At 43.1% G+C, this 12,857-nt stretch overlaps 1 protein-coding gene across 9 annotated transcripts in view; it reads left to right on the forward strand.

Annotated features, from left to right (window-relative positions):
* The window catches only part of Sh3kbp1 (SH3 domain containing kinase binding protein 1), a 331,424-nt gene that overhangs the window by 281,165 nt on the left and 37,402 nt on the right, over positions 1–12,857 (forward strand). For all 9 annotated transcript variants that reach the window (XM_058573076.1, XM_058573077.1, XM_058573075.1 and 6 more), the window contains one exon: positions 12,772–12,857. In XM_058573076.1, coding sequence (XP_058429059.1) covers positions 12,772–12,857 — 86 coding nt within the window. The remainder of the gene's footprint in view (positions 1–12,771) is intronic.

The raw sequence follows: 12,857 nt of genomic DNA on the forward strand, positions 1-12,857 counted from the left end.
GGGCTGTTCCAAAGATGGGCCTATTCCCAGCAGGGGAGGGCATGAAGTGGGCAGCTGAAGGTGAATGAATGAAGGTCATAAGGGCTGAAGGGATGGGGAGCTATTTCCATGTGGTCATCATAGATATGATCAGGAAGATGGCAAGAGCTGGAGGAGAAAGCCAATGTTCTTCAATGCAGTGTCCTCCCATTGTGATCAGGGAGTTGATGACACTTCATAATAAGAAGGTTCAACCATGTGTAGCAGGTGGTATGAGCCTCAAAAGAGAGTGTTCTTGAAGTGGATGGGGGATGTGACCTTGATGTTGTAGTAGCAGAACTGTTCCACCCTGTGTTGGGCAGAGCCAAGTTAGTAAGTAACCCTCATATTGGCTGGTGGCTGAAAGCATCAAGATGTAAGTGGGCCATTTGTTGAGGAGAGTTGGTTACCAGGGCTCAAACCTCCCAGAGGGCATTGTCCATTGACTTTGGACATGGAAGCTGGCATCAGAAAAGATAATTCTAAAAGACAGTGGAATGAACTGGACATAATTTTCCTATGTTCACATATGAGTACAGCACAGTGAAACTCCACATCATGTACAACCACAAGAATGGGATCCTAATTAGAATAAGTTATATTCCATGTATGTATAATATGTCAAAATACATTCCACTGTCATATATATCTAAAAAGGACAAATACAATAACTTAAAAAAGAAGAGGTAATTCTAGAAGAGGGGTAGTTGGATGGTAGGAAGGCCTGAGGATATGGGAAGGAGGCCCGGTGACCTCTTCCTATGCCCCTTGGAGATGACCTGTTGCTTTAAATGTTAATCACATCACATGTACCTTTCCTGTGAAGAGCTGGAGGCCATGGCAAGAAGGTACAGTGCATGGGAAGGTGCAGTGCAATGGAGTTGCATTTTTTTCCACACCAAGTGATGCTGGAGCCCTGTCTTCATCCTGTTTTGTAGAAAAGAAGGGAAGTACTTTTTAAAAAAATTTAAAAATCACACAAGGCATCACTAGGAATCTTTGAAAAGAAATTTAGAGCAATCGCATAATTCAAACTCAAAATGAAGGCCTGAGCATCCAGGAGCACGTTTCACCTGCCAACTCAGGGAACATTTGCATGTACTTCCACACTAGCTTTCTCTGATTTCAGAGAAACACAGGGAGGTAAGTGACTGATGAGCTCAGAGACATTTTAGCTTGAGACAAAGATTAAGTAGATACTTATATGCCAAGCATCAATGAAGTGTTTAGGGAAGGGCAGACCTTCCTGGTTCCTAGCCATACACACACAAACACACACACACACACAAACACATTTTTTTAATAGATGTCTCTCTTGAGACCATCTTACCAGTATGGGAGTTATGTTTTTCTTTAGATTGACCAAAGCAACCTGGCTACTTATTCACCAAAGGTTTCAACTTAGCAGGAAATATATGTCCAGGTTCTGATGTCCCTGAGGTGAATAGCTCCTATATCCATGAAAGAAAGCATTAATAAAATAGACCTTTGCTCTGCTTAGGCATAAAATAATCAATTGATGAATTTTAAAAGGGAAGGAAAAACTGGTGAGTGAGCCTTGCAAATGTTCCCTGAATTGGCAGGTAAGATGTGTGCTTGGCCGCTTTAGGCCGTCATTTGAATTTGGATAACCAGAGTGCTCCAAATTTCTTTTCAAAGATTCCTAGTAATGCCTTGTATGATTTTTTTTTTTTTTTGGAGTGTTCCCTTTTCTACAAGTCAGGAATGAAGACATGTCTTTGGAGAATCCAGGAAGGAGGTCTAGGCTAGAAATTATGGAGGGTGGGTATCTTTGATTCATAGATGGCAGTAAAAGCATGGAATGGATGCAATCACTCTAGGAAATTATGGAGAGGAAGAGGTGGGGAGAGTAGAGGCGACTATTTATAGGGTAGAGAAAGAATTAGAAGCTGTCAAAAGGGTAGGGAAAGCAGGTTGTCATGGAAGTTAGAAGAAGAGAGTGTGTGTAGCAATGACTGATCAGTGGTTCTCATGCCTGGGCATGCATTGAATCACGTGGGGTGAGTTGAAAAGTTGGCATGAAGCCAAGCATGTGCGAACTTACCTTGTAAGAAATTAACTGGACAAAAGAACAGAAAATAGATGCTTGATGTGAATTCAGTGATAAGAAAAGCTTTCTCTGTGTGTTTGTATATATTTAGTTCATTTATTTCAGATATTCGTCAAATGCCTACATTTAGCCAAGTCCCCTTCTAAGAGATGGAAAAGTCACTTGGCCAGGTCAGACATAGCTCCTGCCCACCCACTGCTTGCTTGGGCTTTGGAGCCTGGCACACCAGGATAGAAACCCCACACTTCTTCTTACATACCCTTTGACCTTGGGCAAGGTGCTCACCTCCTTGAGTCTGTTTCCCCCTCTGCAAAATGACACTGGAGGGGCTGGAATTGTGGCTTAGTGGTAGAGCACTTGCCTAACATGTGCAAGGCACTGGGTTCAATTCTCAGTGCCACATATAAATAAATAAAGGTCCATGAACAACTAATAAAAAAAATTTTTTAAATGACACTGGAAGGCTACCTTGCTCCTTTTTGTCTCCTTTGAAAGAGCTCAGTGGGTAACTTTGATGGAAGAGGGTTCCAACACAATGGCAAGCAGGTCATGCTCTGGAGCCCCAAGAGAGTAGAGATGTAGATATCAGACAGCATATCAGGAGCAGCCACCCCTAGAAGCAGCAACAGGTTTGGCACTCTGGGGAGGCTGGGACCTGAGGGAGGAGAGTTGGATTATGGAGCACAGAAATCCCAAAAGGTTGGGGGAAGCACCTTTTCATATTTTAGGGTTGTCTGTATTACTTACTGACATGATTTAATTTGTATGTATAATCTTCTTTCTTTCTACCCACATGTAGACTGAATCCTAATTGTTGCAAAAAGAACCTACAGTATTGACAGGATTTAGCCCTGAGTGACATTGATTTTCCTGCTACTGATGACCATAATGAGGCAGTGAAACACTAGGAAGTATTAACACCTTGACACCCACACAGCACAGTACCATTCGATTTCTGTCACACTTCTTCCATGGACTATTTCTCTAAATACTCTTTCTCCAAGCTGCAACCCACAAACTGTTCTCAGAGTTGTAAAATGATAGGTTCTTCTTTGTTCAGACACAGGCCAGGAGTTGGACTCAGCCTCTTTAAAGCCCTTTGCACCTCTTTGAGCCTCCAAGCTGAGGCATAGCAGATGAGGTCTATAGACAGCATCCACTTTTTGCCTTAGAGGGTTAATGGGGCTTTTTGTGCCCTGCATGGGCTCTGGAGGGAAGCCTTCTTCCATGTATACTTAAAGAGTGTACATAAAGAACAGAAATTTGGAGAGGAATTGAGTGAGCAATGCCCATCACCTTCCAACATGTCTTCACCATCTATAAATAGAGAGCTTGTTTGTGCTCATCTGGACAAGGACATGCAATGCAAAGGGACAGCTGCCAGGAAAACCACTCTGATTCCTGTTTCTTATGCCTCTGGCCTCACTCAGGTTGTCCCAACTTAAGTGGGACCGCTTTTGCAATCCCAAAGTGCTTTTGATGCCTGGAGACATTTTTGGCCACCAGATGGGCACATAGGGACTCCACAGATCTCAGCAGGGCCTTTGGATCTATATTTCTGGGAAAGGGGAGGGAGGCCCTCCATCTGATGAGTAAAGAAAACTGGAGTTCCTGCTGCTCCTATTTTGTTCTTTCCTGATGGAAAGATCCAACCTCCACAAAAGTCACATGCATCCCGGGGCAGAACGCTTCTGAAAGACTGATTTCACATCTGCCGTCTTCACAGATGGTCCAAACCCTCTTGTAGTTGTTATTTTGAGAGGAAAAAAAATCTCTTGGAGCACAGAACATGTGCATGTGGATGCTTGTCTTTATTATTGCCATCCCAAGTATAGTGGGGAAAGATTGGCCTGGGCATCAGAAACCTTCCATCTGGTTCCAGCTCTGCCACCAATCAGCTCATGGCCCTGGGCACATCCCTTCCCTCCACCGAGCATAGGACCCTTGCCTATAACAGAGTGGGGCTTGATCTGGGTAGGGCTCTGTCCAGCTTCATGGAGCCGAGGTCTGATATTCCAGAGTGGGCAGCAAGGAGGAGTGCTCACTTGCATTGACTGTAAATCTTCAGGTTCATTATTGGACTGAGACCTTGGAGGTGAGCAGTGATTCCTCCTGACTTTACATTAGAATGGGGTGATAAGTAAGTTTGCTGAGTGGGAGAGAGAAAGAAGACAGGGTGATTCAGGTGGTTTCTCTGTGGTCTGACATTTGACCTCTGCCATTGTCCATATGAGTGGAAAGCTCCTGGGGAGGATGAGAAGTGGTAAAAAGATAGTGGATGCATAGCATGTGTGACAGTGGTTGCCTGCACATAGACAATGGGGCTTTTCTATTTCTTTTCCTTTCTTTCCAACTTCTTCCCCTCCTCCATAAAATGTTTTAGGCAGTTAAAGCCCAAACATTTGCATTATGGTAGTACATCCTTTTGAGGGAAAGAGGGACTGCAGAAAAGAGTTACCATATGGACTTGGAATCTTATTCAGTGAGAAGGGTGGAGCCATTCTTTCTGCCATCTTCTCTACTCACCTCCAGAAGGTTTGTGGATCCTTTGTAGGATTTGTTGTTGTCACTGCTGTTAGTGCTGCAGCAAATTTGTTTGCTTGCTTGCCTTGGCTTCTTGCGTACTTCAACACCTTTTCCATGCCACATGTCTTGGCTTAACTGTCCCAACTTGGGCTAAATTGGGCCATGCCACTGGCTGAGTTCACATTCTCAAGGGATACACACTGCATCTTCCACATTCCCGTCAGTATGCAAGCCCCATCTTAGGTCTCAGATCTAAGTGGGAAGAACAGGCCCCTCTGGATGCATGATTTTTGTTTATTATTAGGACTTCTTAACTCAGGGAGCAAAGATAATTTACCCAGCTGGCAGTGAACTGAGGTGACACAGGCTGCCCGGCATCATTGATGACTCACTGTCCCCATGGCCATATCCCTAGCCTGGAAGACCAAGAGGCTGATTAATACAGCAGCTTCAAGAAGTGGTCAGCAGCCTTGGCTCTGCAATTAGACTTAGGCTCAACCCTTATTGCCAAGTGACTTAACCTTCCTGATGGTTGTCTTTCCTATAAAATGAAAATCCGGATGTCACAGGTGCAGACCCAGAGCCAGCAGAATATGAAGATTTGTTTTAGGATTCCATACCCATGTAAGGGAGAAGGAAGCATGATTGGGCAGAGGGAGAAGTCAAATTGTGATACTTGCTCAAAAAGCATCTGCCAAATCCAAAAGGAGCTTTGGAACTAAAATGGCCCATCTGAATTGTCCCACATTGCGCTGAAATTGCTGAGACTTTTATACGGTGGGGTGTGAGCTGCCCTACAAGGAGGCTCTCTACAGTTGAGAGAGTCCCTGGAGGGGCCAGTAACTGGAAGCCACCCAGTGACAGCATTCCAGTGAGGAACCCACCCCTGAAGAGGTTCGGGACATAGTGGATACTTCCAGGGGTGGTAGTGAGGATGGAATACTTAATACCTGAAGGATGCTCTTCTAGTGCCTGACATATGGTAAACATTCAGCAAGCAGTAGCTGCTGTTGTTATATCCATGGGTTGTACTTTTCCTTCCTCAGTTCCCTCAACTGTTCAGTCCCTTCTCTGCGATTTAGCCTCCCTGTACAGAGAAGTAAGGAGACTCTTAGCTGCGAGTTGTCTATTCAAGCCACGTGTTTTAAGTGTCTGTAACTAAAGCTGCTAAGAAAAATACACAAAATAGCTTTATTTTAACTTCAAAATCAGAAATGAGCCAGGATAACTTTGTTCTGAAGCCTTTGGATAGATGGTGCTAGGTATTGCCAGCCTTCTACTATGTTCTTTTATTTAACAGCTGTGATCATAAAACCCATCAAACAAAAACACTTATAGGAACTGGTAAATGATAGAAGGATGGGCTTTTTCCTCTTTCTTGGAGTTCAACAACACCCTGTTTTGCCAAAAAGAACCCTTGTGTTGGGCAGACTGGGGGAGAATGGGCACTATGGGGGGCTGTATCCTCATTGGATGGCAGCCACTCCAGACATGTGCTTCTGTGAATTTCAGAAATTCTGGTATTTTTTAGAACTGAAGTTCATTAGCATTGTTGTAAAGAGGCTATAAATACAGTGAAAGGCATTTACAAATAGACATTGTAAAATGCTTGCACACCCACAGTCTGAGCACTGTCAAAACACCAGCTGCAGCTCCCCTACTTGGAAGGATCAGAACCTTTTTTAAACTACACCTACTGTGTTTTCAAAATAGGCTAGCTTCTGGCCCTACATAGATCATTTCCACTGAAGCTTGTGTCTGACTCTTGGCATGAAGGATCAGGGCTCAGTTATATATGAGCAAGATCTCAATCTCTTTCCTGTCAGAATGTGGCTGGTGCTTTAGAATTTGGGGAGGAGTCACTAGGGGATGATTAGTTCTTATTTCTTCAGGGTGGTCCTTCATGGTTCAGGGTATCAGACCATCTGTACAGAGCCTGCAGGCTAATCCCAGAGATATGAAACTCTTCCCTGGCTCACCCAGGACACACCAAATGCCAATTGAAGAGCAGCCACTTTGGCCAACTTCTAGTTCAATGACTTTTCCTTTTTATTCAGTAGCACCAGAACAGCACTCCCCAAATTTGGGATCGAGCCTCTAGTAGCTATAATCAGTTTACAGTTTAGATTTACATTTACACTATGTTCTTTATAATTCTAATAGTTGTAAAGACAAAATGCCCGTATAGCAATAGTTGTCCATTGACAGCCACAATCCAGAAATGTTTTTTTTTTTTTTTTTTAGTTTCTTTGGAGTTCTCAGAGTTGTTATTTGCTTAGGCTACCATAACAAAATACCACAGACTGGGTGGCTTACACAACAGAAATTTATTTTCTCATGGTTGTGAGCGCAAGATCACACTAAGATCAAGGTGTCAGCAGGATTGGTTTCTTTTGAGGCCTCTCTTCTTGGCTTGCAGGTGGCTGCCTTCCCTCTGGGTCCTCACAGGGTCTTTTCTCTGTGTATCCAAACTCCTCCTCTTATAAAAACACTAGATTAGTTTATGGCTCACCCTAAGGACCGCATTTTAACTTAAAGGCCCTGTCTCCAAATGCAGTCACATTCTGAGGTATTGGGGGGGTTAGGGCTTCAACATTTGAATTTGGAGGGGACATAATTCAACCAGTAACAGACATAATCTAGGGGATCTCCAAGAATTTGTTTTTCATTTAAAAAGTGTTGAGACGTTACTCAAGTGTGAGAAGTGATTTGAGAATGAAGGTGCTGTGGTCTGAATGCCTGTCATCCTCCAATTCACCTATTGAGATCCTAACCCCCAAGGTGTTGCATTAGGAGGTGGGACCTTTAGAAGGTGATTAGGTCACAAGGGTAGAGCCCTTACAAATGGCATTAGTGCCCTTATAAGAAACCTTTCAGCTTTTACCACTTGAGGATGGGGTGAAAAGATACCATCTATGAATCAGGGAGCAGCCCTCACCAAACCCTGAATCTGCCAGCACCTTCATGTTGGTCTTCTAGGCTCAGAACTGTGAGCAATAAATTTTTGTTTATAAGCCAAGCTACCAGTTTACAATGGTTTGTTGTTTTGGGTGGTGCTGGGGATTGACCCCAGAGGTTTGTGCATACTAGGCAAACACTCTACCAACTGAGCTATATTCCCAGCCCAGTTTACAGCATTTTGTCAGCCTAGAAGAACTAAGATAGGTTAGGAAATCAAGAATACGCCCAGACCTGATGGCACATGCCTATAATCCCAATGGCTTGGGAGGCTGAGGCAGAATAATCACAAGTTCAAGTTCAAAGCCAGCCTCAGCAATTTAGTAAGGCTCTAAGCAACTCAGTGAGACCCTGTCTCTAAATAAAATATTAAAAAAGGGCTGGGGATGTGGCTCAGTGGTCAAGTACTGAGTTCAATCCCTGGTACCAGAATGCAACTTATCCACAGGTTATTGTCTAAGGTATAACAAGGTCCAGACAGATCATAATGTTTGCCTATTCATTTACAGGAACTTTTTTGGCATACCTACATGTACAAATCCTTGAACTGGTAGGGGGTAAATGACAAAGCCCACTTCTGAAGATTAAGTGAAGAAGATCACTAGGTACATAGATCTCATATATGGAATCTAAAAAAGTCAAACTCAGAAATAGAGAGTAGAATGACAGTTACCAGTGGCTGGTGGAGAGGGAAGGTAGACAGGGAAAGAGGAGACATTGGTCAATAGGCACAAGTTTCAGTCAGGGAGGAAGAATAAATTCTAGTAATCAATTATACAGCATGGTGACTATATTAATAATAATGTGTTGCAATCTCAGAACAGCTAAAGAAAGGATTATAAATGTTCTCACCACAAAAAGATGATAAACAGTTGAGGTGATGGATATGCTAATTAGTGTGATTGATCATTCTACAACATATGTGTGTATTGAAACATCACATTGTATGCCATAAATATGTATGATTGTTGTCAGTTAAATAAAATAATATTTGAAAATAAAAGCCAGATCCCAAAGAAAAACAAATACATATAAAAGAACAAAATAGTTGAGAGTGACAGTAAAAGGGAAATAAGGGCAGAAAAGTAATAAAATCCAAGATATGATGAGCACAGTAATACATAACAGAGTCTTCCAACAAACCCTCAAGATAGGCTCATGTTGGACTGGAAGCTTTCAGCTGTCAAATCAAAGAGAAGCACAGCTTCTTCAAGATCCATGGTTACCAGAATACACAACTAAACCACACGTTCAGAAGCAGCTGCGTTGTTCTGAGATGTATGTGATTAACTTAGGAGCAAAATTCCTTCTCTCCGATAGTCCCTCTTATTTACTGCTGAGCTTCCCACCAGGATGTCACCTCAAACCATCTTCCCTCTTGACCAGGTAAAGCAAGCAAAAAACAAACACAAACAAGGAAAACAACAACAACAACAACAAACCCAGCCTAGTGGAATTAACTAGTCCCACTGTCTGAATGACCTTTCTCCCCAGGCAGGATATGTGTAAGTTCTGGTTCTTGGTGTGTTCCAAAATGGTTAGGACTGTCTGGCTGTGAGTATAACATGAGTTGAGTCTGTGAGTTTGGAGGATGAAACCACCAAATCCATCAAGCCCTGTGGCTAACAAATAATAATATTTAAGGACTCTCAAGAAATTATTCTATTCTATTTGAGGAAAGAAAGACATTTTAAAATGATAATGATCCTTTCCTACTAATAATTCTGCATTTTTAAAATATTTCATCCCTGAGTACCCGTGGGGGGATCATTTCTAAGAACCCCCTCCAAGGATACCAAAATTCTTGGATGCTTAAGTCACTTATATAAAATGGTATTCTATTTCCATTTAACCTATCCTCTTTTGTACTTTAAATCATATCTACATTACTTATAATAACTGATACAATGCAAATTCCATGAAAATAGGTGTTAAATTGTGTTGTTTAAGGAATAATGACAAGACAAAAAAGTTTGTATGTGTTCAATACAGATGCAGTTTTTATACTGAATATTTTTTCTTTTTTCAATATTTTTGTTTTTAATTGACAAGTCATAATTTTATATATTTATGGGGTACAGTGTAATATTTCAATACACATATAAAAGGTGTAATGATCAGATCATAGTAATTGGCATATCTACCACCTCAGGCATTTATCAATTTTTTGTGTTGAGAGCATTAAAAATCTATTAGCTATTTTGAAACATTCAATTAATTTCTGTCAACTTTAGTTATCCTACTATGCTATAGAACATTAGAAGTTCTGGGTGCAGTGGTGCATGCCTATAATCCCAGAGGCTTGAGGCTAAGGCAAGAGGATTGCAAGTTCAAAGCCAGCTTCAGCAACTTAGCAAGGCCCTAAGCAACTCAATGAGATCCTGTCTCTAAATAAAATACAAAAATGAACTGGGAGCCGGGCACGGTAGCACACACCTGTAATCCCAGCAGCTCAGGAGGCCGAGGCAGGAGGTTCTCAAGTTCAAAGCCAGTCTCAGCAATGGTGAGGTGCTAAGCAACTCAGTGAGACCCTGTCTCTAAATAAAATCCAAAACAGGGCTGGGGAATGTGGCTCGGTGGTTGAGTGCCCCTGAGTTCAATCTCCAGTATCTTAAAAGGGGTGGGGGTGCTGGGGATGTGGCTCAGTGGTTGAGTGCCACTGGGTTCAATCCCCATCACACACACACAAAAAGACATTAGAAGTAATTCCTCTTATCTAACTGCACTCCTTTACTCTATTAATCCTCCTCTCCCCACCTCTGCCCCCTCCACACCCTTCGCAGGCTGGAAGACAGAATTTCATTCCTCTTATGACTGAATAATACTCCATTGTGTGTGTGTGTGTGTGTGTGTGTGTACACACCACATATACTTTATGTATTCATCCATCAATGGGCACAAAGGTTGATTACTATCTTGGCTATTATGAATAGTGTTTCAATAGACATGCAAATACAAATGTCTCTTTGACATAGCAGTTTCATTCCACTTGGCTGTATATATGATAGTTCTACTTCTAGTTTTTTGAGGAACCTCCATACTGTTTTCCATGGTGACTGTACTAATTTACATTCCCATCAATAGTATATGACAGTTCCTCTTTCTCCATGTCCATGCCAGCATTTCTTATTTTTTGTCTTTTTGATAATAGCCATTCTAACTGAGATAGGATGAGTTATTATGGTTTTGATTTGCATTTCCCTAACAATTAATGATGCTGAATATTTTCCTCATAAGCCTGTTGGTCATTATTCCTCTTTTGAGAAATCTCTATTCAGGTCGTTCATTCATTCATTTTAAAAATCAGATTATTTGTTTTATTGCTGTTGAGTTATACAGTCTTAGATTGGTTGAATCCATAGATTCAGAACACACTCATATGGGGGATTGACTGGACCTTCAAATTACTGGATGCCAGAGCCCTGACAATAAAATGCATTGAAATGTATTTCTCCTTCCCACCCCTTCAGTTGGCTCAGGATCTCTTTGATTCATTGGCCCTGAGCTGTGGTGGCCAGGGGAATGAAGAAAGAGCCTGCAACAGAACCCTTTTTGGGGGGCTCCACAGTCAAAGGAAATTGGGTGAGGCAAGAAATAAAGGTCCTTTTATGGAGCCCAAGTTATTTCGCCTTTTCAAGTTCAGTAGATCATTCTCTGCCTAAACTTGTATTTCAACCTAGCTCTGAAAGGCCCAGTAAGTCCCATAGTGCACACTCATTGAATAGTATTCTGGTGATATTGCTCTTAGTAGAGACCATGCCCTTGGGCCCAGCCCTACTCCCACAACCTCCTTGCCCTCCAAATTTACAGGTCTTCTGCTGCAGCCTTCCCTCAACCACCCACTACTTCCAGGACTCACCAGATACACCAGGACATACCAGACACACCAGACTCTATCACACCCGGCTCAGCACAGCCTGGCCCTCTCCAACCTTGCCAGCTTTTTTCCTCTTGCTTCTAAGGACCCCTGGGCACAGGTGTACCCTCACCTACCTTTGAGTCCCTGCTCAATTATGCCTTTTACAAATATGTCCTCTTTCCCTTTTTCTCCAAGGCCCAGCTATAATGCTGTCTCTGTTTGCCTCCATCCGGGGCCATACAGATCCTCTGAACAAACTCAGGACTGTGGCATACCTGTGTTGTGCATGCCTATACCATATGGGCTTGTGGTTGTTTGTCTGTCTCTCCCATTTAGACCATGCTCCTTTCCAGAGTAGGTACCACCTGACTTGGCCCTCTCCAAACCCCCAGCACAATAGGTATTTGTCAAGTACTTGTTGAGTGACTGTTCCTCCTTGTGTAGTTGAGCTTCAGGCCATGGTGACCTTCAGGAGCTATGAGATGGACTATTTCTGTTGCTTTCCTGGGAACAACTGCTCAGCTTCTCCTTCTCATTTTATGGGCAAGAATCTTTTCCTGTTTCACTGCCATCACAGCCCTTGGATAATCTTGTTCAGGGCTCATTTCCCTGAGAGGGCCAAAGAACTGCCCTTTTAGAGGAATTTGGAAGAACCTTGCGCTAGTGGATGAGGAAGCTGGGTTTCTTTCTCATTGTCTTGAAGGCCTGTTCCCATCCCAAACATGCGCTGCTTCCAGCCCAGATACAGGAAATCACTCGTGTCCTGATGGGCACAGGGGCACCCACCCAGGAGCCATCTAATTTTACAGACTTATGCCCTGATGCCAGCTTTCAGGCTGCCAGATCTCAACTCGACACCTTGTGCCTGTCAACAGCCTGGCTGGTGCCTCAGCCCCAGGCCAGAGAACCTTTTCTTCAAGGTTAAAAGTAGCTGACCTTTGACAAGCAGCATTGGCTAAATTCCATGTTCCTTAAAAGGGAAGCTCCCAGTTTGCCAGTGCTTATTTGGCCATGGGGCGGGAGCGGGCCTCTGTTGCACCCTGTGTATCCAGAGGGAGGGTTTGTGGCTGAAGGTGATTGGGGAGCAGTCATTAAAATAGCCATCTTCGAATCTATGTGCAGGAGAGGGGGTTATCCAGTCCATTCCCAGATTGTACCACGGCCCATGTGGCTGGACAGCTCATTGGCTCCCAGTGGCTCCCTGTGGCTCTGTCACAGGCAACAGTGCCACTTGCCCCGTGCACAGCACCCTCCTTAACATGTATCCAGCAAGAAAGCTCACAGAATGACGAGAACACATACTGATTATTAAATGTCTGGACTTGTGTTTTTAACGTAGGGGTGACGGTCCAAAGATTGAATTGACGGGCAGTACGCTAGCCAGCATCCTGGACAAGGATCTCTCGGATCGCAACAATGACATTG

Source organism: Marmota monax, unplaced genomic scaffold (genome assembly GCF_021218885.2).
Source record: "Marmota monax isolate L192 unplaced genomic scaffold, Marmota_monax_Labrador192_F-V1.1 WCK01_AAM20220418_F8-fsc00203, whole genome shotgun sequence".
Classification (NCBI taxonomy): domain Eukaryota; kingdom Metazoa; phylum Chordata; class Mammalia; order Rodentia; family Sciuridae; genus Marmota; species Marmota monax.